The following is a 27,752-nucleotide window of genomic DNA, read 5'->3' on the forward strand; positions in this document are numbered from 1 at the left end:
GACCTTTGTCAGCCCTGGAGGTGAACACAGCTGACTCTCTCCAGGAACAAGGAGGAAGCCATTCGTTAATTCATCAGGTCAGCTCAACTACTCCAGGAAGATGGTCTTTTGTTGTCTTCACCTAACAGTGAAGGGGCTGTGGCCGCTCACTTGACTTGGTTTCTGCACAATTATGTGTGTTTGTGCGTGAGAGACAGAGACATAGATTCCCTGAGAAGAATTTCATTTAACAACAAAGCTAAAAGGAACTGACAGACCATTTGGTTTACCCTCCTCATGTGACTGATGAGCAAACTGAGGTCACTGAGGCCAAATGGCTCATCCTAGTTCAGCCTGTTCGTGGGCCTGGACTAGAACCTAGGTGTCCTGCTTCCCTTGATACCAACTATGGGTTCAGGTTTCCAGAACCAGCCTCAACTTGAAGAATTGCTTGAAGGAAACACAGAACTCACTGAAAGCTATTACACTCATAGAGTTTATTTCGGGAAAGGATACAGATCAAAATTATATAACAGAAGAGACACATAGGGTAGAGTCTGAGAGGTTCCAGGTGTGAAGCTTCCATTGTCCTCAGAATGCATTACCTTCCTGGCATGGATATCAGTGTGTGGCCATATGCACAGAGTCTGACCAACCAGGGAAGCTCAGTCATGCTTCAGTGTCTAGACTTTCTATTGGGAGCTTATTACATAAATATGAGTGACTAATTGCCCATGAGATGTGAGTTCAAATTCCCACCCCACTCCACTCCCTGGAGGTCAGGTTCATTACACCTGGCCTAAACAGCCTACCATGAGTCACCTCAGCATAAACTAACAGGGGTGGGGTAAGCAGCCTACCATGAATAACCCTTGGGAAATCCCAAGGGTTATAGTTTATCTCCCAGGAACCAGGAACAAAAGCCAGACCTCTTGGGCCAAGGCCAAATTCCTTATACATATCACCTGCTTACGCCCTATAAAGGCAGTTACAGTTAACGTAATACCTTTACTGAGAGCATACTGGGTGCCAGACTCTGTACATATACTTTGTCTAATTGCCATAATGATTCCGTGAAGTTGGTATTGGGCCCATTTCACAGATAAGAAAACTGAAGCTCGTGAAGTTGTCCAAAGTTTTAGAGCTGGAAAGTTACAGACACAGCATACTCTTTTGGCTATTGAGCCCATGCCGCCAACTTTGTTCATTCGTTCATTCCACATTTATTCAAGCCTACTAGGTGCTAAAGAATTAGCAAAGAAGAAAACAAAAATCCTACTCTCTTAAAGCTGGTGTTCAATTGGGAGAGATAGACAATAAGCAAATAAATATGTAAAATGTATAGTATTTCGGTTGGTGATATTGCCATGGAAACAATTTAAAGTGATGTACATATTTTGGACCTTAATTCAAACATATCAACTAGAATAAGACATTTCTGAGACAACTGAGAAATTTGATTATGGGCTAACATTGTATGATACTATTAATTTTGTTGGATTTGATAATGGTGTGGTGACTGTTCCCCAAAAAAGTACTTATTAAAGATGCAGACTGATGTATTTATGGACAAAATAAGATTGTAAAGATGATGCTAATTATTGATGCTGAATAATAGATACATGAGGAAAAGCCTTTATACTATTCTAATTTTGTGTATGTTTGAAAAGTTTGTTGGTAGAAAGTTTTTTAAAGTGATGGATACAGGTGGCAGATACAATGTATGAAGGGTATTGTGAGACCAAATATGTCAGTCAGGGAAGGCTTCCCCAAGAAGGGGACGGTGGAGCGAAGACTTGAAGGAGATGGGGAAGAGATCCACATGGATCTCTGGGAAAGAACATTCCAGGCAGAAGTGGAAACTAGTGTAAAGTGAGTGTGCCTGGCAGGGCATGTTCAAAGAACGAGAAGTCAATAGCGGGAAAGGGATGATGAATGGGTAAAACAGCAGGAGATAGCATCAGAGAGTGACAGGGATGCGTGGGGGAGGAAAGGAACTGCATACAAGACCTTATCTGACTAAGAATCTATACCCAAACTATATAAGAATACTTAGAAACCAATAAGAGAAATGCAGGCAACCCAATAGGAAAATGGGCAGAGGACTTGAACTAGCATTTCATAGAAAAGAAAATGGCCAGTGAGCATATGCAAAGGTGCTCTACTTCATTACTCATCAGGGAAATGCAAATTAAAACCACAATGCTACACCACCACACACCCACAGAAAGGTTAAAATTAAAAGGCAGGCAACACTAGAAGTTAGTACTGATGCGCGTGTAAATTGGTACAAATCGCGGTGCGTACTGAAACTGAAGGTACGCATACCTTTTAGGCAATCAGTTCCATTTCTCGGTATTATCCAACAGAAAACCATGTAAATGTTCACCAAAGACTGGAACGAGATTATTCAGAGCAGCACCATTCTTAACACCCGACAACTGCGGACAACCCAAAAGCCCAGAAATAGCAAAATGGAGAAACCAGGGGCGACTCCACCACATTTAGAATGACAAAGTCAACCACATAGATGAATCTCACAAAAACAGTGAGCAAAGGAAGCAGACACAAAGAATACTGTGATTCCCTTTATGTAAAGTTCAAAAACAGGCAAAACTAACCTATGCTGTCAGAAGACAGATCGTGGGTCACGACTACGGAGAAAGGAACTGGAAAGGAGGATGGGGGTTAAGGATGGACTGGTGACGTCCTGTTTCCTGACCTGGATGCTAGTTAAGTATGCGTGTTCGATGTGTGGACAGCCACCGGGCCGCACACTGATGATGCGTGCACTTTTCTGTGTATTATGCTTCAGTAAAATGATTTTTAAAAATCACTCGGGGGCATCTTGCTTCCCCCCTCCATGGTGAGCAATGATAGGTCCTTCACGCAGACTCTCCTCTCCCCCATCCCACACTGAGTGAGAGCAACACCAAGCATGGGGATTGTTGCCTGAAAAAGAAAGAAGACATGCCTTCTCGGCTCACAGCTGCAACCTCTAGGGTTCCAGATGCTGAAACTGGCATGGTGAGTTCTCTGGCTCCTGGGTGAGGATCTACTCCAAAGAAATAGGGCAAAACTGAAAACAAGAAATGAAAATATGAGGACACTCTCTTCCCCTCAGCATCACGAATGTTGATAAGGAGACTTACTGTATCTTATCCAACAGAACATTCTTACAGAGGATCATCTTACAGAGGATGTCAGTAAGTTGTGGCATCATTTTGAGATCATTTAAAGAAAAAAAGGATTGAGTATTTTCAACATAGACATTATAAGCTCTTTAAGAGCCAAAATTAGTAGTTTTTCAATCTAGAAATTAAAAGGCACTGAAGCATCCTGCAGGTTTTAATTTCTAATAAGATAAATATCGATAGCTATAACCCATATAAACAAAAAGCTCTTTGGGGTCTCAATTTTGAGAGAGTAAAGGGTGTCACTTGGGACCAGAAAGTGGTAAGACCACTGTGGAAAATCCTCACCCAACCTGTTGATAGGTCTGTTTCTTCCTATGACCTCAAACGAAGCTATTGTTCTAGAACTCCAACAACCGAGGAAATATCCGGCTGCGCCTAGGCTACCATTCCTTCAAGCTCAGGAAGCTGCTTTTCAGTGATCTAAAGGACTTTGACCAAGGTTAGCTTGTTTCCTCCTTGGCACTTTGTTCTATTTTGGTTGTTGGGTTGTTTTTCCCCTATTCTTTTTTCTTTTTATCATTATCCCTTAATTTTTACTTTTATCATTTTTTACTGTTTTTCACTCAATTGTATTTTAGTTTGTTGATACTTGCTTTTTGTCTAGCACTGTATTTTGATTCCATTACAAAGATCAGTTCCTCAGGTGAACGTTGAACTGATTTTCTTTTGAGGTGATTGGGACCAAGCCTCTCCCCAGCTTTTCCCAAATGTAAGCCGACCTTAAGTCACCTTGACTTCAAGCACAGCTGCGGGGCCACGAGGCTGCGGGGCCTCTCAGCCACCTCTGCTGAGGGCAGACTCACTGGTACTGACAATGGTCTCCCGGAGGCCACTGGCAAGCATGGCTCAGCTGAGAGGAGGCTGACCCAGCACCTCCTGCCCGGGGAAGCGGTGGCGGTGAAAGTCAATGATGAGATGCCACTGAGCTCCTCGCCTCCAGAGACCTCCCGCAAAGCAGGAATCGTGAAGGCGCTGAAGGATGATCTCAACACAGGGAAATACTGGAGGAGCTGAAACTGAGGAAGCTCCTGGCCTCGTGAGGAAGGGTGCTGGCTGAGGGGGGGCTCCGAATACCTAGTGGCTCCCGGCGGCAGGAAAGGGAAGAGGCTGAGGCAAGTTCCATCAGACGGTGTCCTCTGTGCAAACCGTCAGCAGAGGCATGCTGTCCATCGAGACCTGAAGGCAGAAAACCTGCTCTTGGAAGCTGGCGGGAACATCGCGATTGCAAACTCTGGCTTGGGCGACAAATTCGCCTTTTCCAACAAGCCCGACACTGTCTGTGGCGGTGCCGCTGGGCTGCCCCCAGCTCTCCCAGGGAAGAACCGGAGGGGGGAGTCCACACTCTGCCTTTTGAGGGACAGACCTTCCAGGAGCTGTGGGGCCGGGTACCAAGCAGAATCTCGCCCATTCCATTCTCGCCCACGGAACGTGGAAATCTGCGTGGAAGTCGCTTATTCCCATCCCAGGAAGAGAGGCAGGTTGAGGATGTTGAGAAGGCTCCGTGGATTGCTGCGGGTTATGACCCCGAGGACCCAAAGGCCGTCCTGGAGCCAGTCTGAGACTACAAGGACCCTGGGCAGACTGCGCGCGGGGGGGCCCCTGGTTGCACGTGGAAGGAGAGATCCAGGACCCACAGACCACACACCTGCTCGTGCGTTCTAAGAGACCCGAGGGCGCGGCACTCCCTGAAGCCTGAGCCTTCAGCTGACCCACCCCCCGCAGCTCCCCTCCCCGCCGACCCCTCTTCCCGGGGCAGCACCCGGTCTCCGCCAACCGCAAGCCTCTCCCACCCGAACTGCTACTCCAGGGCCGCTCGGAGGAGCCGCGCAGCTCCCGAAGAGACCCGGGGAACCGCAGAGCCCCGGTGCCCGCCAGCCCCCTGCCGGCCTGAGGGGAAGGCCCTGCTGTCCCCGCTGCCATCATCAGCCTCTCCAGCAGCACAGAATCGGGCAGGAATCCCTCACTGTGGGGCAGAGCCAGCCTTGGCCAGGCCTCCAGGCATAAGGGCAAAGGCAGCCGGCGCTGGCGCACGGCCCCTGCTTCTGCCAGCGCCCCGGGGCCCCTGAACCAGTAACCCAACGCCGCTCAGGCCTCTGCGCGGCGCCCCAGCAGAGCCCTTGTGAGGAGCCACGGCGGCCCGGCACAGCCCCGCCCCCACCCCCCACCCGCCCCCAAGGGCCCTGGGGTCTTCCCTGTACCCACCCTGTGCGGGCGGCGGAGCCCCGCGTGTCCACCGGGAGCGCCCCCTGCCGGTAGCCCGGCGGCTGCCAGGCCCGGCGATTCCACGCAGGGCGAGACCGGGACTCTCCCTGCGGCGAGGGCGCAGCTGTGGACCACAGCTTCCCCCGGAGCGTCTTCGGGCAGTTCCAGTTCACAGCCACGGGCGGAATCTCTGTCCCACGGTCGCCGGGAGGAGCCTGCATGACCCTGAGGGCAAAGGCCGAGGGACGGCACCAGCGCTCCGTGGCCGCCGAGGGGACGAAGAGCCCGCAGACGCGCGGCAGGTGGAGGACGGAGGTGACAGCTCCGCGGGTCCCCGCGCTGCTGCTGGAGGCGGCCTCCGCTCCACCCACCAGCGGCCCGTGCCTCCGCGACTTTCCGGGGACGGGAGAGAACGGCCACACCGCCGCCGGCGACGCTGCTCCCGCCGGCCCTGTAGGGGGACAGACACAGTGCCAGGGAGAGCACACGAGGCGGCGCGAGCCCAGCTAGGCCGCCCCGTCGCCATGCTCCAGCAGCCAAGGCCGGGGGAAGCTTCCCGGTGCGCAGGGAAGGGTCCCGGCTGCGGGCTGGAGGCTGTCGGGACCAGCGGCCACCTCTCCTCCCTGCTCCACCGCGAGTTGCGGGGCCTTCCCAGGCCCACTTCCCCTCCTACCCTTTCTCCGCGTCTTCCCTCCCAGCAAACCAGAAGCCGGTCCTGCCCTGACCTCAGGCCCCTGGGCGCTGGGGCGGCAGAGGTGTGGCTGGGGCGCTCTGGCCACCTTCCACCCCCAGCCCTCTGCCCCTCTCCGTCCCCAGAGCCGGACATTTCACCACAAGGTGCTGAGAGAGGGGCACTTGTCCCCTTACCCCAGCCTGTGTCATCACCCCCCCCCCCCCCACAGCCCTCCAGGGCTTGAGTGCTGAGGGGACTGACTGCAGGGCTCCGCTGGGGTCCACTGGACTGTCTCCCTCCTGACAGGAACACGGAGCATTCTCCACAATAGCTGAGACTTTGTCTGGAAGGATCCACTGCCCATCACCCTCTTTCCCTTGGTTTGCACTGATGTGGACGCTCTCTAGTACCACCACAGTGACCTCATCTGGCCCCACCCTCCTACCCAATCAGTCTGTCTCCCTGGCTGTCCCTTCCTGACAACGTGGTCCATCCTTGGGCTGGGGGACAAGCAGGGCAAAGTGGCTCCCTGTCTGCCGGCCTCACTGCTGGTGTAGGAATTGTTGGTTATGGGTGTTGGCTGGTGTTAGCTGCTGCATACCTCACTTTATTTCTCTGGGTTTCTGTTCTTGAGAAATAAGGCTCAGATCTAGGGCTCCTCTTCCCTCTTCTGCCTATTCCTGCCCTGTGGAAATGTCCAGATGCTCCAATGGGTCCAGGAGGGCATGGCATGGCTCCTGAAGGGGGTGGGGCAAGGGGCACCTCAGCTAGCCCCCCACACCCACCCCTAGCATCCTGACTGCACTTAATTTCTCCTCAGGATCAAACTCATAGTAAAAAGAATGTTTGGGTGGGGAGAAGCAAAACTTAAAGCCTCTGTAAGACTTTGGACCTGAGAGGAATGGGAGACATTGGAATTTTCACAAAGAATTGACATAAGCTGACTGATTTGTTGTTGGGTTTGTTTTTTTTTAAGAGGGCAGGGGAGAGGCAGAGGGAGAGAGAGACTCGTAAGCAGGCTCCAGGCCCAGTGCAGAGCCTGATGTGGGGCTCGATCTCACAACCCTGAGATCATAACCTGAGCTGAAATCAAGAGTCGTTCGCTTAACCGACCGAGCCACCCAGGTGCTCCAAGCAGACTGACATTTTAACAGGATCCCTGTGTTGGGAAAGTGTTTAGGGGACCAGGAGGGAAGTAGGGAAAGACCAGGAGGGAAGTAGGGAAACACCAGGAAATACTGCCATCATCAAGGGGAGTGGTGACGGTGGACGGGACCAGGGTCATGTGGGGAAAGGTGAGGAGGAGGGCATCCCTGTGGCTGGCAGCTTGTACCTGTGGGATTAGCCGGCAGGGTGTGATTTCCGAGGGGCCTCCAGCCTGGCTCTCTCTGCCTCCCAGACCCAGTGTGGCCTTGTGTCCTCTTCTGTCTCTTCTCTCAGACCCCCTCTTCCAGCTAATATCGGAAGATCCAAGTAGCAGAAGCTAAAATAAGTCATCTAAAATGCAAAGTAAGAAGTACAGAGTAAAAGGAGAGGTAACACAGAGGAAGAGAAGGCCCTCAGTTGATGGTCTCTGCTGTAAGCAACAGAAACCAACTCGGATTGATCTCAACAGGAAAGGAATTTATGATAATGATCTTGGGTAGAATGCCACCTTGCCAATGTGCATGGAGAGCCAGGTTCCATGGAGCCCAGGGTCGGTGCCCACGATCAGCTGACCCAGCTCTTCGAGGGTCCCACCTCCAGCAGCGAGCTAAAGGCTCTACAGCTTGCCCCATCCAGCTCTCCAGCCCTGCACCCTGCATCCATCCCACCCCAGCTGTGCTGTCATCACTGCTCTAGGAACTCAATCCAAGTGGAGGCTCCCAGTCCCCACTTCTCTCCTTCTTCCAGGTCCATGTGAGTCACTTGACCATGGGATAGCTGCAAGGGAATCTGGGGAAGCAAGCATTTGTCACTGTCATCTCCCCATGGGGGAGGCAGCCTTTGCATCCCACTATGACTGGTAAGGCAGGGGGCATACCAAACATACAAGGGACTGCAGATACTAAGCAGACTTCATGGAAGAGATACACAAATGTCCATAAGAAAAAAGATATCAGATGGGGACCAGCAAATGTCCTAGGATTATAAAATTCCTGGACTGATTTCCTTCTGTGGCTCTAATCCACACTACCAGAAGGAAAATCCAAGAGCAAAATTACTCTGAGGGAACCACCTTAAATGAAAACACTTGTTCAGATATTTGTTTAAATATTGTCAACAGCATATAAAATTTCATAAAACAATATTGGTGATAGGACAAACACTCAAATCCTGACGATACCACTTGGCAGCTCCCCCCCGCCCTTGATCCAGCTCTCTCTAGAACTGACTTAACCCTTAGAATTCACAGATATTCAAGCAAATTACCTTTTCAATTCCAGCTACTTTGAGATAAGTTTCTGTTACTTATACCCAAGAGAATCTGGTATAAACAACTATATTTGAATAAAACTGGCACTTATAACATTGGTTGATTCTATTTGGTCTATAGATAAATGGACTTAAGTACTTTTAAGTCCTATCAGATGGAAATGGGGAATAAAAATAGAAATTATTATAGATTTATTTATGATGCAATGCAGGGCTCGATCCCAGGACCCTGGGACCACAACCTGAGCCGAAGGCAGAGGCTTTAACCCACTGAGCCACCCAGGTGCCCCAAGGTTTAGCTTTTCTTAAAGTGGGACAAACCAATGTTTAGCAAAAGAAGAAGAGGTTCTACTTTCTTCTGATAACATTTTAAGTTCCATGCAAGGCAGGTTCTATTTGTTCCTGGAAAGAAACAAGCTTTGATATAGATTTTATGTCAATATGTGAAAGAATAAACTATATTATATGAGAGGAAAGGAGTGAGGGGATTGAATCTGTGATTAAGTAATAGCATAAAATTAAGGCTCAACTAAGCATCCGAGTCTAGCACTGACACCCTCTAATTTTCAATTCACACACATACAAACACACACACAACAAATAGTGACTTTGCTCTAAGGGTTGTAGGACACTAGATGAAGCCTAAATAATGCATTAAAATGTAAGAATTTTGAGACACTTCCCACTAATCACCAAAAAATGAACATGGACATCTACCTCCACTTCCTCTTATAACTCCACTGAAATAATAGTAAAGTGATTGGATTAAAAGTCAAGCCACAAGGATAAACAGAAGTGGCAGAGAGACACGAACAATGACATTGGGGAAGCAAGTCTGCAGATACAGGCGGAGTGACTCTATAGCAAACAAACTTGAGCCAGCGAGCCAAAGCCCAAGCCCCCTCCCCCCTGCCCCCAGGGCAACAGAGCTCCCATGAGCATACTCCTTCCTACCCCTGGGCCCCTATGTAGGTCTGAACTGGAGGCATCAGGGACCCTAGGGGTGGGGGCTGCAGCATGCGGGTGAAAAGTCCAGGGTGTCCCTGAAGTGTGAATACAGAGCGGTTAGAAGCCTCTATCCACTCCCACTGGAAGAAGACTGGAGCTTTACTCTCTGGAGATGTTCATCCACAGAAACTCTGGATTTCAGGGCCCCAGGCCCTCCATGCAGGCAGTAAGCTGTACTGAAGAACAGGGGATCAAGTGAGTGTCTGCCCACCAGACAGTGGAATCCCCTGGCTCCCTGGTCCACTGGGCTCCCTGAACCCTCTGGCTAATTTAGGGCGCTGCTTTCAGACTGCCTCAGACTACATTTTCTTTCCTCTTTCTGATTATATTTATGTTTTGAATTCTTCACAAGGACATGTATTATTTATGTATATTAGCAAACATTCAGGAGGTGAATTATTTCCAACTTAGATATACCAGGCACCAAAGAATGTGTCCATTTGTTTCAACAATGAAAGGACATCTGGAGCAACAGCTAAATTGGAGTGACCATCTGATTAACTTGATAATAATCCACTATTATTCACCAAGATCTATCAGCCCTTTGCATAGACAGCAATCCTTGAAAGAGGAAGAAACTGGCATTAAGATAATTCAAGTAATAAATGTCTGACCAGAATTCAAACCCATCTGTCTGGCTCCAAAGTCTAAGCCCACGTCCAGCACCTTAAGACCTCAGTGCCTCTGCAAGTCACATCAAGGTTCCACCCACAAATCTGGACTAGCAGACAAATTAATGGTAATTAGTTAGTCTCAATTTTCTAGTAAAAAGAATACATTTTTAAAATTCAACCTCTTTCCCCAATATTAAATAAATTGCAAGACAGGTACCCAAAATAAGATCCAGTCCTGCAGTAATTGAATGATTTCTGATGGAAATCCACCGAGTAACTGGCTTTCTAAACGTTGGTTTTGTAACGTATTACGATGTCCTTAACCGCCGGGACGCGCGAGGCCGGGTCCTCGCCGCCCCCCACCCCGAGCCCGGATGTGGATGACCTCGCGGTCGCAGCTCTGAGCCCCAGCTCCAGCGACTGGGAACGCAGGACAGCCAAGTGGGGCGGAGCTGTAAGGGGTCTTGAAGCACCAGGAAAGACTTCGCACAACGAAAAATTCATTAGCGAGTTGCCGCTGAGGGTGAAAAGACCGTTGACTCTGGGCAGAACTGCAGGCGATCGTTGCAGAACGTAAAGAGTATAAGACAAGCGGAAGACCACTGTGGGAGCGATTGTGGACGCGAGTAACGCCCGGAGTTCTGACACTGATGCTTGACATTTCCTGGCTGGTTCCTGGCTGTTCCTCTGTCGATGACAGCAGGTCATCTAAAACAACCTCAGAGAAAGAGGGACGATCCATTCCTTCACAAAGGGTTGGAGAGCCTTCCGAGGCCCGAGTCTGCCGTGGCCCAGTGCGGGGCGAGGAAAATGATCAGGGATATAGAGAGGGGCATTACATTAGGAAAAGGGAGTCAATTCACTAAGAAGACGTAACAATTTTTAATATGAGTGACCCTAACAACAGAGCACCAACATATATGAGCCAAGATTTGATAGAACTGCGAGGAGAAAGAAACCAATTCGCTGGGGTGTGGAGACTCCAACACACCTCTATCAGGCATGGACAGATCCAGCAGGCAGAAAAGCAGGAAGGGTAGAGCTGAACTAAACAGCACTATCAGTCAAGGGGATCTGTGGACATTTATAGACTATTTCATCCAACCAGTGCAGAATACACATTGTTCTCAAGCTCATGTGAAACATTCACCAAACAGACCACATTCTTGGGCATAAAAACACACCTCAGCAGATTTACAAGAATAGAAACCAGACAGTGTGCTCTCAGAACACAATGGAATTAAACTGGAAACCATTAACAGAAAGATAGCTGGAAAACCCCCAAAGAGTAAAAACTTGAGCAACATACTTCTAAATAATACATGGGTGAAAGAAGAGGTCTCAAAAGAAATTTAAGGATGTTTTGAACTAAATGAAAATACAACTTAACAAAATCTGTGGGATGCCCAAAAGCAGTGCTTGGAGGAACATTTATAGCATTGAATGCACAGCTTAGAAAAGAAAAAAAAAAAAAAGATCTAGAACCTATCATCAAAGTCGTATCTTAATAAACTAGAAAAGAGCAAATTAAATCCCAAGTAAATGGAAGAAAATACATTTTTAAAAATTGGAGCCAGCTGTTTCTTCAGTGAAATGGAAGACAGGAGATTAATGCAAAAAATCAAAGAAACCAAAAGCTGGTTCTTTGAAATGATCTATAAAATCAATAAACCCTAGCCTAGCTATTGGCTCTTTTCCAAGAAAGAGAGAGGACAGAAATGACAAATAGAAATGAAAAAGAGGCCATTACTACTGACCCCACAGACATTAAAATGATAACAGAGGAATTTATGAACAACTCTGTGCCCACAAATCTTGTTGATCTTTTTAAAAGACCAAATTTTGGATCTGTTAATTTCTTTCTTTCTTTCTTTCTTTTTTTTTTTTAGAGAGAGATATCACAAGTAGGTAGACAGGCAGAGAGAGAGGGGAAGCAGGCTCACCGCTGAGCAGAGAGCCCGATGCAGGACTCGATCCCAGAACCCTGAGATCATGATCTGAGCCGAAGGCAGAGGCTTAACCCACTGAGCCACCCAGGCGCCCCTGTTAATTTATTTCTATTTTTCTATTCCCATTTCATTTATCTCCTCTGTAACCTTTATTATTTTCTTCCTTCTGTTATCTTTGGGTTTAGTTTGTTCTTATTTTTCTAATTGTTTAAGGTGCTTAGTTAGGTGATTGATTTAAGATCTTTCTTCTTTGTTAATATATGCATTTACAGCTATTAATCTCCCCCCCCCCCAGCATTGTTGTGCTGTGTCTCTGAATTTGGGGTATATTGTATTTTCATTTTCATTTGTCTCATTATATTTTCTGATTTCCCATTGTGATTTCTTTTTCAACCCATTGGTTGCTTAAGCATATGTCGTTCAATTTCCACATAGTTGTGAGTTTACCACTTCTTCTTCTGTTACTGATTTTCAATTTCATTCTACTGTGATCAGAAAAGATATTCTGTATGATCTCAACCTTTTAAAATTTATTAAGATTTGATCTTTGAACTAATATATGGTCTATTTTGGAGAATGTTCTATTTGTACTTGAGACAAATGTATATTCTGCTATTGTTGGGTGAAATGTTCTGTATATGTCCCTTAGGTCTAATTGGTTTATAGTCCTTTCCTTATTGATCTTCTTCTGGTTGTTCTATCCATTATTGAAATGGGATATTAAAATAACCAATTGTCATTGTAGTTGGATATTCCCCTTCAGTTTAGTCCATTTTTACTTCACATATTTTGGGGCTATGCTATTCGATGTGTATATGTTTAAAATTGTTATATACCCTTAATGAATTAAAACATTTATAAGTAAATAATGTTCTTTTTTGTCTCTTATAATCTTTTTTAACTTATAATCAATTTTGTCTTATAATAAAATAGTAAACCCATCTCTTTTTTGGTTACTATTTGCATGGAATATATTTTTCATCCATTAACTGTCATCCTCTTTGTGTCTTTGAGTCTAAAATAAGTCTCTTGTAGAAAACATAGGGTTGGATTATACATATTGTAAAAATATGTACAAAATTTACATGAGGAAAACCACACTTTTATGAAAGAAATCAAATAAGTTCTAAATAAATGGAAAGATAGTCCATATTCATGGACAAGAAGACTTACATTGTTAAGATATCAGTTCTTCCCAACTTAAACTATAGATTCATCACAATCCCAATCAGAATCCTAACAAGTTACTTTGTGAATATCAACAGAATTATTCTAATAGGTCCTGGGATCAAGCCCTGTGTCAGGCTTCCAGCTCAGCAGGGAGCCTGCTTCTCCCTCTCCCTCTGCCCTCCCCATCTCCTTCCCCCTTGCTCCGTGCTGCGGCTCTCTCACATATGTGCTCTCTGTCTCTCTCTCAAATAAATAAATAAATCTTGAAAAAAAATTAAAGACCTCTGTTCTGTGAAATACATCATTAAGAGAATGAAATGACAGTCTATAGGCTGGAAGAATATATTTGCAAAACACTCATCTGGTAAAGAACTTGTAACCAAATTATACAAAGAACACTTAAAATTCAATAATAGGGAAACAGCCCTATTAAAAAGTGGACAAAATACTTGAACAGATACCAAAGATGGCAAATAGCAGGTCAAAATATGCTCAACGTTAAATGTCATTAGGGAACTGCAAATTAAAACAATGAGATACCACTATGCATCTATTAGGATGACTAAAATCCAAACACTGACCATACCAAATGCTGGCCTGAAATTAGAGCCAAAGGAGCTCTCATTCAATGCTGGGGGGAATGTAAAATAGTACAGTCCCTTTGGAAGATAGACTGGTAGTTGCTTACAGAGCTGAGCATAGTTTTACCATATGGTCCTGCTGTCATACTCCTTGGTAGTTCCCCCAGTGAAAACTCATTCCATAGAAAAACTTGCACGTGCACAGGTAGATCAGTCTTACTCATAATTTCCCCACATTTCGAAGCAGCAGAGATGTCCTTCAGTAGGTGAATAGATAAACCGTGGTATATCCAACAATGGAATATTATTCAGCAATAGAAAGAAATGACCTAGCAAGCTAAAAAAAGACTTGGAAGAAATATGAATGTATGTTGTTAGATGGAAAAAGCCGTTCTGAAGACCACATACTGTAGCATTCTTACTATAACATTCTGGAAAAGGCAAAACTGTAGAGACAGAAAATGATCAGTGGTTGACAGAGGTTTTGGGGAGGGAGAGATGAATAGGTAGAATAGGATTTTTAGGGTAGCAAAACTACTCTGATTGGTTCTGTAATGATGGACACATGTGTTTGTACAAAAACTCTTTGTACAAAGGATATACAACACAAAAGAGTGAACCCTAATGTTAACCATAGACTTTCGTTAATAATAATGAATCAATATTGATTCATCAATATAACAAATGTACCACACTCATGTGAGAAGTTAATAATAAAGTAAATTGTGTTGGGAGGTAGCATGGGGGGAAATGGGATATTTTGAAATCCGTACTTGCTGCCCAGTTTTTCTGTGAACCTAAAACTACTCCCCCAAAATAAAATCAGTTAATCTTTTAAAAAAGTAGATTGATTTTTGAAATAAATAGGGAACCCTCTAGAAAAGCAGCACAGTCCGAGGTTTTGGAGAAAGCTGACTGGAGGCCAGCTGGGAAGGGATGGCGGTGGAGTGCAGGGCAAGGGGGGCACTGAACAAAGTCTGGCATCGAAGAGTAATGCATGGACCACGTGGAAGATGGAGACAGTCTCACGAGGCTAACAAGGAAGGGAGAGGATCTGGACTTGAGAAATACTTAAGAGGCCAAACAGGCGAGATGTGGCTGGTTGTGAATGAATGGTCAGAGGGAAAGGACAGAACAAAGCCCGGTTTTCTAGCCTGGGTGACCAAGTGGGTAAAATTTCTGTCAACAGAGACATAAAGTTCCCCTAATCTCAGATAACACCCTGTGTCCATCCCTTTGTCCTCACAGAAAGAAATATGTTCTTGTCGTGTGTGTCTTTGTCCCAGGGCAGCCTGTCCCTCTGAGAACGCAGGGGCAGAACCATGTCAGGTGCCCAGGCCCTCGCATCACCAGTGCTGGTGCCCAGTCAGCGCGCAATAAATAGTTGCCAAAATATAAAGAGAGAATAGAAAGGGAACGTGAAGGAAAAAAGACACCAATTTAATGAGTTCCCTTCCACACACAGTGAGTCTGAAATGACTTCACAAAAACCCAGCTGTGGATAATAAGGAGGCAGCAGGAATCGTGGGGGGCAGAATAGGTTTGGAAATAAAGACGTGGGAGTCTCCAGCAAGTGATAAAAGCATAGAAATGAGGGGGCGCCCGGGTGGCTAGTTAGTTAAGCATCTGACTTTGGCTCAGGTCATGGTCTCAGGGTCCTGAGATCAAGTTCTGCGTGGACTTTGCTGGGCACTTCTCCCTCTCCCTCTGCTCCTCCCCCTGTTTATTCTTGCTCCCTCTCAAATAAAGTCTTAAAAAAAAAAAAAGGCATGAAAGAGAGAAGGGCATCAGTAGCAAACCCTAATGAAATTCAACATTTAAAGGAATTTAGGGGAGCACCTGGGTAGCTCAGTCAGTTAAGTGTCCTGCTCTTGATTTTTGGCTCAGGTCATGATCTCAGGTTCATGAGACAGAGCCCTGCATCAGGCTCCACGCTGGGCATGGAGCTTGCTTAAGATTCTCTCTCCCTCTTCCCCTCGCCTAACTGCCCCCACCAAGTGCATTCTCTCTCTCTCTAAAAAAAAAATTTTTTTTTAAATAATAAAGGGATTTACTTACTCCTACTTCATAGTCTATTACCTTTGCCTTCTAGAAGTGCATTGCCCCCACTCCCTGGGCTGCTCTCAGAGCTGACATATGGCACAACTCAAGAACACACCAGTGTCCTAGGGTGTACCCTGAGGAAACCACAGGCTGTGTCAAGCAGGGTGACAAGACATCCTGGACATTCCAGCACCAGTCTGTTGAAATCACTCTATAACCAGTGATATGTCAAATTATGCATTTAGAAGCTCAGATAATGGTCTTCAAGGAAGGACCCAGGCTCCTCCTTGCCTGTCCTCCTTACTTATACCGGCTTTGTCCTCGTACTTTTCATCTCATGGACAGTGACGGTTATTTCACCTCCAAGTTTTGTGTCTCCATGAAAATGGGGGGCAGGAGGAAAGGGAAACAAGGAGAAAAGAACTTTCTTGTAAATATCTTTGCCATTTTATTCTGGATGGGAAGCTCTCCCCAGTGATTTTTTACCTTCATCTCAATGACCATCTGCAGCTCCAAGAGGCCAGAGATAAGCCTGCAGCTTTTACAGCTGCTATGATAGAGCTTAAAGATGGGAGAGATGAAACCTGAAAACGGCCAATCAAGTATTGCAGACTTAGGAATAAATGGAGGTTACATTATTATACCTGTATATTTCCTAAAATCTTGTGTGCGTATCTTAATCTAATTTGCTCATACTGATGTCAATTCCTATTTACATAGTTTTTGGTGTGATCATATTTCCAATGTCCGCTCTATGATATTCCCATCCCTTTTTATTTTCAGTCTTGATGTCGGTTCTGTGGTCTATTTTATTAAAGTGAACTCAGAAAGGATAGAAAGTATTTCTAGATGCTAGCTCAGGTAGTTGGGAGAATAAGATATATTTTTAGCCATATGTTATTTTTTAAATTGGTTCCTGGAATCATCCCCAGTGGTGGCAAGAATATCTTGGTTGGCAAGCAACAGTACCATGGATAATTTTACCTATCTTCTCACATGTTTGCCTTGCTGGGTACATGACATAAATTGGAATTGGTACAGATGTAAAGTCAGAGAATGGATTTTGTGTGTGTGGAGACTTTTCCTCAGAGAAGTGCTTTGTCTCCATCTGGTGGACAACCTCGTCTTTGCAATGTCAGCCATGGTTCTCAGGCCCGGCGGCACCTCAGGATCCCCAGTGATGCTTGCAAACAATCTGGATCCCCAGGACCCTCCCCAGACCATTTCAGTCAAGTCTGGGAAAGGACTCAGGACTTCAGTATCTTTTAAAGATATGTAGATGGTGGCTCTGGCTGGCTCAGTAAATGGAGCATTGGACTCTCGATCTCAGGGTCTTGAGTTCTACATTGGGCGTAGATTAGGATACTTAAAAATAAAATCTGGGGCGCCTGGGTGGCTCAGTCGGTTAATGACTGCCTTCGGCTGGGATCATGATTTCAGGGTCCTGGAATCAAGCCCCAAGTCAGGCTCCCTGCTCATCAGCGAAGTCTGCTTCTCTCCCTCCCCCTCCCTGTTCATGCTCTCTCTCTCACTCTCTTTCAAATAAATAAAATCCTTTTAAAAGAACCTTAAAAAACAAATAACGATATGTAGGTACTTTCAATGTGCAACTAAAGAGCAAAAGAAGCCCTAAATTGGTGAATTTTGGATAATCATTCCTCCTGTAAGATTCCCATAAAGGAAGACAATCTATTCAGGTAAATTCTGTAATCTTCCTGAGGCGTGTACACACACACACACACACACACACACACACGCGTGCACGATCAGACTAGTCCCTGGTAGTTTCAATCTGATTTTGATGTTATGTATTTGTTGAAAACTTTCTTACATATTTTCTCATTTCATTCTCTCAATAACTGGTTGAGATGAGTAACTTTTCTTCCCACAAGTGATAACACCCACCTGAGAACACAGAGCCCTAGAGGATCCTAGGTGCCCCCTCAGACCCTACTTTTCCTTTCATCTTTTTGCTTAAATCTTACATTGCCAGAATCAGCTTCCTTTTCAGATTTCGATCTTTAAAAAGCTTCTGAAACTAATCCCCACTGACTATGGCTCAGCCTTCATCATGCTACAAGCATTACTGGTCTAAAATTCAGTTATTAAAACAACAAAGTTCTGGGGCATTTGGCTGGCTCAGTCAGAACAGCATGAGACTCTTCCCAGTGATTCTTGGGAATAGGCAGGTTTGAGAAGTCCTGGACTAAATGGGTCCCAAGTTCTCTTCTTAAAGGTGCAATGTGTCTAATCCCCAGCTTTGCTGAATCATTGTGGGATCTTTACAAATGCCATCCCCTGGACCCATTTGCAGAGACTGGGATGTATGTAACTGGTCATTCTAATATGATCCAGAGTTGAGGGCCATTGTCTGTAGCCCATCATTCAAGGTCTCAAGCCTATTTGAGGAGAGTTGCTCCCTCTGAGATCAAGGGGAGCACACTTGGCCCAAGTTACCCCCCATGTGTTGTGGCTTCTAAGGCATATCTGATTCTTAGTCCCTAATTAAGAGAAGTTTCTAGCACACTAGGAACCAACCTCTAAATGCTTTTTGGTATCTTCCAACCTGTAGTAATCACTTCTTGATTTTATTTGATCAAGCTATTTGATCATTTAGATTGCATCTATGATAAAGCAATTTCACTCCTAGGTACACCTGTAGAAATGCACACAAGTGTGTACCCAAACACATGTTTAAGAATGTTTGTAGCCATGTTATTTAGAAGTAATCCCAAACTGGAAACCTAAGTGTCCTTCAATAGAACGGAGAAGTGAATTATGATATATTCATACAATGGAATACTATATAACAATTAAAGTGTGGGGGGGGGAACGATGGTTACACATAATAAATGCATAAACCTGACCAATGCAATGTTGTCCAAAGTCAGACTTAAACAGTGCATATTTAAAAAACAGTGCATATTTAAAATCTTTATTTAAAAAATTTATTTAAAATCTTTCATTTATGTAAAGCTCAAAGCAAACAAAACTAATCCATGCTGTTAGAAGTCAAGATAGTTGTTACTTTAGGTAACAACTGCAAAAGGGAGTTTGTGACTGCAAAGGGGAAAGAAGGGATAATGATTTATTTCTTGCCCTGATTTTGTCATTACACAGGTCTGTGTTCACTATGTGATAATTCATTGAACTATATATCATTTTGTGCAATTTAATAAAAAAGTTAAACAAAATAAAACAGAGTATTCAAAAAGTTTTGTAAAAATTAAGGCTCCTTTGTATTTTTCACCTTCATAGGAGAGTTTTAATTGATGAGAGGTAACTCGCAGTGCGCCTCAGACTTCACTGTACATGTGACTCACCTGGGCTTCTTGTTAAGAGGCAGACTTGCTCCAGGATTCTACGCAAGAGCCCAAGATCCTTGCGTTTTTAGCAGTTTCTCAGGTGATGCCCATACTTTGAGTAGCCAGGACCTAGGGCAGTGCTTCCCAAAATATTTTCCACAAATAGTAGTGTTTTGAATTAATAGGTGTAAAATCAGGGGGTACAGACCACTTTGGGAGATACTGCTAAACCGTTCTCCAAAGTGGTTGCACCAACTTAAACTTTCCTATGAGAGATGCAGCTACTGACCATCCCTTGGTGTCGTTAGTCTTTCAGTCTGGGCCGTTCTGAAGGGTGTGCAAAGTGCGCACATGGTAGCTTTAATTTTTATTGCTTCTCTTGCTCGTAACTTAGTTGCACATCAAAGTACCTACATATCGGGGCGCCTGGGTGGCTCAGTGGATTAAGCCGCTGCCTTCGGCTCAGGTCATGATCTCAGGGTCCTGGGATCGAGCCCCGCATCGGGCTCTCTGCTCTGCAGGGAGCCTGCTTCCTCCTCTCTCTCTGCCTGCCTCTCTGCCTACTTTTGACCTCTCTCTCTGTCAAATAAATAAATAAAATCTTTAAAAAAAAAAAAAAGTACCTACATATCATTATTTTTTTTAGACTTTATTTTTAAGTAGTCTAATCTCTCCAAGCAATGTGGAATTGAACTCACGACAATGAGATCAAGAGTCACGTGTTCTACCTGAGTCAGCCAGAGACCCCGCCTACATATAAAATAAAAAGATTTTTAGAAAGAAAGAACCAAACTGACTAAGCTTTTAACTATTAATTAGGTTAGGCTATGCTAGCTCAAGTCTTCGGTTCAGAAGGCCATAATGAAGGCTCACATTTATGGAAGTTTAGCCTTTTTGGCCATGAAACAAGTCTAAACGAAGCCTAAATTTCCTTAATGAGTTCCATGTTTTGGGAAATTAGGGACTTTACTGTGTGTGTGTGAAACAGAGTTCAGATACCGGTTCAAAACTGGTGCTAGTCACCCACAATAAATTAAAGGCTTTCAAGAATCAGATTAGCCAGTAAAATTCATCCAGTCACCATTCTGGTCACTTTTGAGGATCTGGCCAAAGGTGATATACTGAAAGTCTCTGTGCCTTACAAAATACATAGAGGCTCAGCTGGTTAAGCATCTTCAGTCCTGATTTTTGGCTCAGGTCATGATCTCCAGGTTGTGAGATCGAGCCCCGCATGGGGCTTCACACTGGGCATGGAGCCTGCCTGGTATTCTCTTTCTCCTTCCCACCCATGCTAAAAAAAAAATACACAGAGAGGAAGAGAAATGACCATCTTGTTTGGGGGAGGGGTGGACAGGGAGAGGAAGGTAGAGAATCTTGAGCAGGCTCCATGCCCAGCATAGAGCCCCACAGGGGCTTGATCTTACAACCTGGAGATCATGAACCAAACAGAAATCAAGAGTCTGATGCTAAACCAACCGAGCCACCCAGGCGCCCTGGGAAATGGCCATCTTGATTAAAACCGCCAATTATTGTGATCGCAATAGGCAGAGATCAAATAGCTTAAGCTGCTTTTTATCTTGTTCCAAAGTAGTGTTAGAGCCAGGCTGGCGCCCCTCTTGTGTATTCTTACATATAAGTCCTTCGTATGATTTAAGTGTTGCAGATATTTTCTCCAAGTCAGCAGTTTTTTTTCTTTATGGGCATCTTTTAATTTTTTAAAGATTTTATTTATTTTGACAGAGAGAGAGAGAACCCAAGCAGGGGAAGCAGCAGAGAGGGAGAAACAGACTCCGCACTGAGCAGGGAGCCTGATGCGGGCCTCAGTCCCAGGACGGTGAGATCATGACCTGAGTTGAAAGAAGACAGCTTAACAGAATGAGCCATCCAGGCGCCCCAGTGGGTATCTTTTACACAGCAGACATTTTTAAACTTGAAAAATTTCTTTGATGGTTAGTGCCTTTTGCACTCTAAGAAATTTTTGTCTACCAAACTTCAAAAATATTTTCTATATTTCCCCCTAGAAATTTTATAGGTTTAGTTCTTGTTTAAATTTTTGAGTTCTGTATATATTGTGGGGGTTACAGTTGAGGTTAAATTTTTCCCCCATAAGGCTATCTAGTTTTCGAACCATTTGTTGAAAAGACTGTCCCCCTTCCCAATTGAATTACCATGCCATTTTTTGCCAAAAGTCTATTAAAACCAACCTGGGGATCTACTTGTGGACTCTATTCTCTTCCATTGATCTACATATATCCTTAGGCCAATACCACCCTATCTTGATTACTACAGTGTTTGGTTTTTGTTTTTGTTTTGTTTTGTTTTTTAAGATTTTTTTTTTATTTTGGTGGGGGGGCGAGGGGCAGAAGGAAAAGGAGAGAATCTCAAGCAGACTTTCCACTGAGAGCAGAGCCTGATGCTCATTTTCAATCCCACGGCCCTGAGATCATAACCTGAGCCAAAACCAAGAGTCGGACACTTAACTGAGTCACCCAAGTGCCCCTTGATTACTATATAGTTTTATGTAAGATGTGCTATCACAGTAACTTTGTTCTTTTCCAGAATTATTTTAGCTATTCAGAGTCCAGAGTGCTAACCATTACGTTATGGCACCCCACTATTTTAGCTGTTCAAGATTCTTTGCATGCCCATGTAAATTTCAAGATCAATTCATAAATATCTGCCAAAAAACCCTGTAGGGATTTTGGTATGCATTGCTTAGAATCAATGGGGGAGAGGGGCACCTGAGTAGCTTAACCGTTAAGCATTTGCCTTCAGCTTGGGTCACGGTCCCGGGGTCCTGGGATTGAGCCCTGCATCGGGCTCCCTTGCTCAGTGGCAGTCTGCTTCTCCCTCTGCTTGTGCTCTGTCAAATAAAGTACTCAAAAAAAAAAAAAAAAAAAGAAGAAGAAGAAGAATCAATGGGGGAGAAGAGATACCTTAAAAATACTGTCTTCCAATCCTTGGGTATGACACAAATATCCTTTCATGTAGGTGTTTTTAAAACTTGCAGTAATGTTTTGGAGTTTTCAGTGTACAGGTTTTCACATTTAAAAAGATGTACCCCTCCTTAATTCTTTTTTTTTTTTAGTCTTTAGGATTTTTTGTATGTGCTCATGTCACTTGTGAATAGACAGTTGTACTTCACCTTTTCTAATCAACTGCATCAACTAGGACCTCAAATACAAGTCTGAATAGTGGTAAAGGCACACATCCTCATCTCAGTGCAGATCTTGGAGGCAAAGTGTTCAACAGTATATCCTTAAATATGTTACCACTAGGTACTTTATAAATTCCCTTTACTATGCTGAAAAAGTTCCCTTCTATACATTTGCTAAGAGCTTTTATGAACCTTATAAAATGTTTTTACTGAACTTTGTAAAGTGATCACATGGTTTCTCAATTGTTACTATGGTAAATAATACTAATTGATTTTCAAATATTATACCAACCTTGCATTCCTGAGAAAACCCCACTTTGTCATCAAGTAAGGTTTGTGTAGTATTTGAAAGTCAACTGTACAAAAATTCCTTTCTATACATTGCTGGATTCAAATTGCTAATATTTTGTTAACAGAGTTCCCTCCTGTTTTCTAAAATATTACATAAGATGGTATAATTTCATACTTAAATGTATGATAGAATTTACCAGTGAAGCCAACTGGGTGTACAATTTTCTTTGTGGGAAGAATAGTAATTCAATTTCTTAAACAGATACAGAATATTCAAACTCTCTATTTCATGTCTGTTTTGGTAATTTGTGTCTTTCAAGAAATTTATCTATCTCATTTGTCAAAGTAACCAGTACAATGTATCTAAACAAAGACAAAGGGGACAAAGGCTGGTCCTTCCTTTGGGTGAGGCCAAATCCCTTACATTGCCTTTGCCATCAGGAGAGACTTGATGATGAACTTAGGGGTAAGGAGTCATGATGTCTGCGACCTACTTAAAAGAGAGAGCAATATGTAGCAGACATAAAACCAGTGAACATATATGGGAATTTATTATACTATTTTCACAACTTCTCTATAGATGTAAAATTTTTGAAAAAGATTAAATGATCTAATCATATTCTATAACTCAGCAATTTAAAGAAATAACCAGAAAATCACACACATATTCAACACAAGGAGCTTTATCACGCATCAAAGTCTGAAAACAACCTAAACATCCTACAAAGAGGATTCGATAAACAAACGATAGTACATGACACCAAACACCCAACAACAAAAACAAAATTACATTTTTTTTCCTCAAGCGTATCTATGTGGGAAACTTTCAGTATAGACCATTGAAGGAAAAAGTTGCAACACTGAATATATGACCCCATCCTATATGCATAGGAAAAAGACTGCAAAAAAACCCCGTGATCTAAATGTGGTTGTCTCTGAGTGCTGGGGTTACAGGAGAACTGGAGTCTTCCTCGCACTCCTTTTCTCAGTTTCTTGAAGGATCCCAGAGACTCTCATCACTCCAGGGGCACCAGAAAGGAGAGCCTGCATTGATTTAAGGGTGTAGCAGGCCAAGAGGCATGGGTCTGAATTAAGCTGAACACGGAGATACGGCAGGCCACAAAACAGCCCAGTGGAGTGGACACCATCGTGGGCTCGGCAGATGCCTCCACTGTGAGATCTGGTCTCACTCCCTCTGAGACAGGCAAAGGTTGGGAGACTAAAACGGTACATGTAAAAATGGTAACATTTCATACAAACGCAAAAGCAAATGCTTTTCTAATTTGTTCCACAGGTACATTCATGGACTTGGTAGCTCTTATTATAGGAAATCTACATGGGACAATGAGGTCTCAAAGTTTAAAGATAGAGTGTAGATTTCAATATGTGCTTCCTGCATGGTCCTGGGCTACCCGTTTAGCCTTTCTGAGCCTATTCCCACCTCTGAAAAACTGGTATGATGAAGATAATTTTAATCCCTGTCCTTCTGTGTCAAAGATTATTGCGGAAGAGGTCTGTGAGGGCGGTCTATATAAAGTACTTTGTGAGGTTACTGTTCTTTTAGGGCGTGAGTGGTCCAAAATGCTGTCGTATCTGTGAAGACCTGGTCTTGGGTGAGAACAGCAGCATTTCAGTGCACCAATGGGCACTGCCACAAGAAATCTTGGGGTGGACAATGTCCAGGTTGACAAGGACAATCAACTTCATTTGACAGGCAGCACAAAATACCTGGGATCCAGGAGCCGACGGGTCAGAGGCCCTGCCAGGGAAGGATTAGGAGGGCAGGAACCACCCCTAGAAAGGGAAGGTGAGTATGTGGTTTTCACCAGACTTAAACATCCTGTGAAGCTGTATTAGAGAATATGGTTAAGGAGCTCACGTGATCCCCTCAATGCACCATGAGAGGGGAAAACTGCCCCAAGCCATAAAACCTGGAGCTGCGTTGGGCCCCCAGAGAGGGCTCCTGCAGCATCCCTGAGCTCGGTGCTGACTGTGTAGGCTGCACCACGGTCTAGGCTGCAAACACAGGAATGAGCACATTTCCTCCCGAAGTGCCCATGTGAGCCAGCTGGCAACCACACTAGTAGGAAGATTACCTTGGCAGGCGTCAGAAGCCAGGGACTGGACAAGGTATCTGCCTAACCTGCTGCTGGAGATGTGGCAACAAGAAGCAAAACTAGCTGCTGAGGAAATATTTGGCTTTTCTACCCTTTTTATTGTTCTCCCTGTAATGCCAAGGAAAATCTTTCTGGGTTTGGGGTCAGTGACAATACGCACAGCAAGGAGTTCAGCCCCCCACCAAGATTCCTTTCACAAAAGCGATCTACTCTTTGAGTGTGAAACTGACCCATTTATTTGACTAAATCATTGTCACCCAGATACACTCAAAAGAATTTTTTTTCCCCAAAAACCAATTCACTGCTTTCTGCATTAGGAATAATGAAAGCAAGAAATAATGTCAAATTGGGATGTTAAGAGGTAGGCTGCCCACTAAAACTGTAAAAATAATACAAATGCAAACGCCAGAGGTTAAATTCAGGCAATTTATTGTAAACAGGATTACCCTAGCACTCCACCGTACTGGCTGTGTCACATGCTCTCCCTTCCACATCAACTCGGCGAAAAGAAGACTTTTTTAAAAAGTCGTAACTAATAACTTAGTCTGTTTCCCACAAATCTCATTTACTACGCGCTGAGTAAACAGCAGTACCCAGGGTGGTCTGTTATTGCTCATGGACTGCGGCTTGGACCCATTTCAATGAATCCATTAGAATGCCCGGGCGATCCAACAGCAGCCGGAGATCCAGTCTGGAAGCTGGACAGCGCTGGCACACCCTGCGTGCAACCCCAGGTTCCTGGAAGACTACACGAGACTCCCTTCAGATTTCATGTGACTTTCTCACAAAAATGACACTGTTAAATTTCACCCATTTTTTTTTTAAAGAGCTAAAAATTACTCAATACATAATTTTCCACAGAAAAGGTAGGTGGAGTATTTACTCTTCCAGCGGTAGATTTAAACACTCAGGGCTAATTTTAGATCCCTCTTGTGTATATCTGCAGTTTGATGAAAAGCTGCATAGTCTACAAATGCATAAAACCAGAAGGAAGTGATGGCTCACCCACCTTCTGAGGGACAAAGACAGGCTTCCCACGAGGAAGCTCCTGCAGGTAGGGGTAGAAAGACGGGTACAGCACCACATTTATCTGACAGTAGACTGGAGGCCTGCTTTTGAAAGCCGCCTCCACAGCTGTGATTATATCACTCTTGCCCCAAATGTAGATTATCTGGGAAATGGCAAATGTGAAAACTGAAGGTGTGAAAAGACATGACTCTACAGAAAGAAGTCCTGGCCAGTCACTCACATAGAGGTAAGATGTCATCGGAGAATGTCATCCTGTACTTTGCCTGAGTTAGTGGACAACGGGGCCACGTACTATTACTAGGGCCTGTGTGTGGAAGGATATTCACAATTTCTCCTAAAGCAAGTTTTAATAACAGTAAATATTTCAAAACAGCTGTTAAATCTACAGTAACAATTTCATCTAAAATAGTATCTCATGAAAAAAATAGTTTTTTAAAAGTCCACTCCAGTCTTCATCTGTGTTTCTATGTTTATATTTATATATTCAAAAAATAACTTAACACTTAAGGCAATATTAGACTGGTAGCAAAAAGGGATTTTAGAGTCTTCTGGAGATCACACTACTTAAGAATCAAGGCTTTATTTTTTATACCTTCAAAAAGGTGGCTTGGTACTTGCTGTCTTTTAAATTCATAATGGGGCAAATATTTTGGATCATATACTGACTGCAGTATCATGGCAGCAAAAAGTTACAAGTATTTGTAATAGCTGATGTTGGAAAAGCATGTCACACACTCAGTGGGGTCTGAAGTTGACCCTCTTTGAACTCATCAAATACATACAATAAATGTTATTGATGGGAAAAGGTAAAACTGATGGAACATGGCAAACCAACTCTGAACAAAAACGTCAACAGAATTCAATCGGAAAGAAACAAATCACAGTAATCCTGAGAAATTCAGTTTGGGACAAAATTGATGTAAGGTAAGTCTGTATTTCTAGCGTCGTGTTTTAGGGTTTTCCAGCATTTTGCTAGTTTGAATAAAAAACATGTTCAAATTTTATAAAAAGATTAAAACCATGCTTTATATAATCAGCAATTTCACTAATAAAAGAAAATTATTTTGCTTTGTTCATTATCTGCCAAATGTTAATGTTCTCCATTGATTTACATGAAACCACCAAATAGAAAGCAAATTTGAGAATCAGTTTTTAAAAAGGTATTACCTTTCTAAAGGTTTTAAAGCCTTTTCTGTCAACCTAGGAGGCTTTTAGAAAAAAAAAATGACTAACATATTGTCTTCTGACAAGTGACTATTTTACAGAACAGGGAAGGTAAGACTCTATAGGAATATCATTCATCATTTTAAGTACTGTTATAGAAGGGCAATTTCTCTTAGTAATGAAAGAAAAATTTTAAAATATTTAAGAGGCATGTATTTAAAAAATATTCTACATCTATAAGATTTTGTAATTTAATTACTTTGAATTTTTAATATTTCTACATAATGACATTTGACAAACCCCTCTTTTTTCTGTTTGTCTCTCTAATAGCGAACCAGAAACTACTAAAGTGGCCGAGGTTGTTTCCCAGCCCCTGGAAGACTCAGGGACGCATCCACCTGCACTCTCCCACCCTGGAGGAATCTTCAGAGTTTTGCAGCCATGAAGTTAATATGTGGTTTCACAAGGGGAAACAGCGGCAAACCACGCTTGAACTCAGTCATGTTCTGAATCACTTCAGGCTGCAAAGAAAAAAGTTCTTAGTGTTTATAGTCTAAAAAGCCAGACTGACAAGAATGTCCTTCTTTCTTTCTTTACTTTTCTTTCCCTCCCTCCCTCCCTCTCCTCTTCCCCTTCCTTCCTTTTATTTCTTTTTCTTTCCTTCCTTCCCTCCCTGCCTCCCTTCCTTCCACACACACTAGTTTCTACCCCACATATTATGATCTGATCTTCCTGGCTCAGTAGGGCTGGACTGTCTATGCAAACCTATGGTGAGTGTCTGAGTGGGACCCGGGGCCAGAAAGAAGATGCCTGGCTTTCCTGTGGGCATACAAGGGTGAGGACACAAGAGCGGGCACA

The 27,752-nt window shown here is 43.9% G+C and overlaps 2 protein-coding genes across 3 annotated transcripts in view; both read right to left on the reverse strand.

Annotated features, from left to right (window-relative positions):
- Positions 1-498: 498 nt before the first annotated feature.
- Positions 499-26,364, reverse strand: LOC123955058. Its single transcript, XM_046026597.1, has 6 exons — positions 26,323-26,364; positions 25,711-25,872; positions 16,318-16,392; positions 10,401-10,796; positions 5,379-6,047; positions 499-4,352 (listed from the first exon to the last, which is right to left on the reverse strand). The coding sequence occupies exons 1-6, from the start codon at positions 26,362-26,364 to the stop codon at positions 4,299-4,301; spliced, it is 1,398 nt and encodes a 465-aa protein (XP_045882553.1). The 3' UTR covers positions 499-4,298.
- IDE (insulin degrading enzyme) overlaps positions 23,250-27,752 on the reverse strand; it is a 111,500-nt gene continuing 106,997 nt past the window's right edge. For both annotated transcript variants that reach the window (XM_046027055.1, XM_046027054.1), the window contains exon 25: positions 23,250-27,415. In XM_046027055.1, the coding sequence (XP_045883011.1) occupies positions 27,320-27,415 (96 nt within the window). In that variant the 3' untranslated portion in view covers positions 23,250-27,319. The remainder of the gene's footprint in view (positions 27,416-27,752) is intronic.

Source organism: Meles meles, chromosome 13 (assembly GCF_922984935.1).
Source record: "Meles meles chromosome 13, mMelMel3.1 paternal haplotype, whole genome shotgun sequence".
NCBI lineage: Eukaryota > Metazoa > Chordata > Mammalia > Carnivora > Mustelidae > Meles > Meles meles.

Bases quoted from the DNA above. Each gene is read 5' to 3' on its own strand.
- LOC123955058 (XM_046026597.1), bottom strand. From the start codon at position 26,364: ATGAATTTAAAAGACAGCAAGTACCAAGCCACCTTTTTGAAG. The intron at 16,393-25,710 runs GTGGGTGAGCCA...CCCATCTTTAAG, and splicing joins CTGTCTTTGTCCCTCAGAAG to CTCTATCATAGCAGCTGTAA. The intron at 4,353-5,378 runs GTGGGTACAGGG...TTCTGCCTTCAG, and splicing joins GGCTCCGCCGCCCGCACAGG to GTCTCGATGGACAGCATGCC.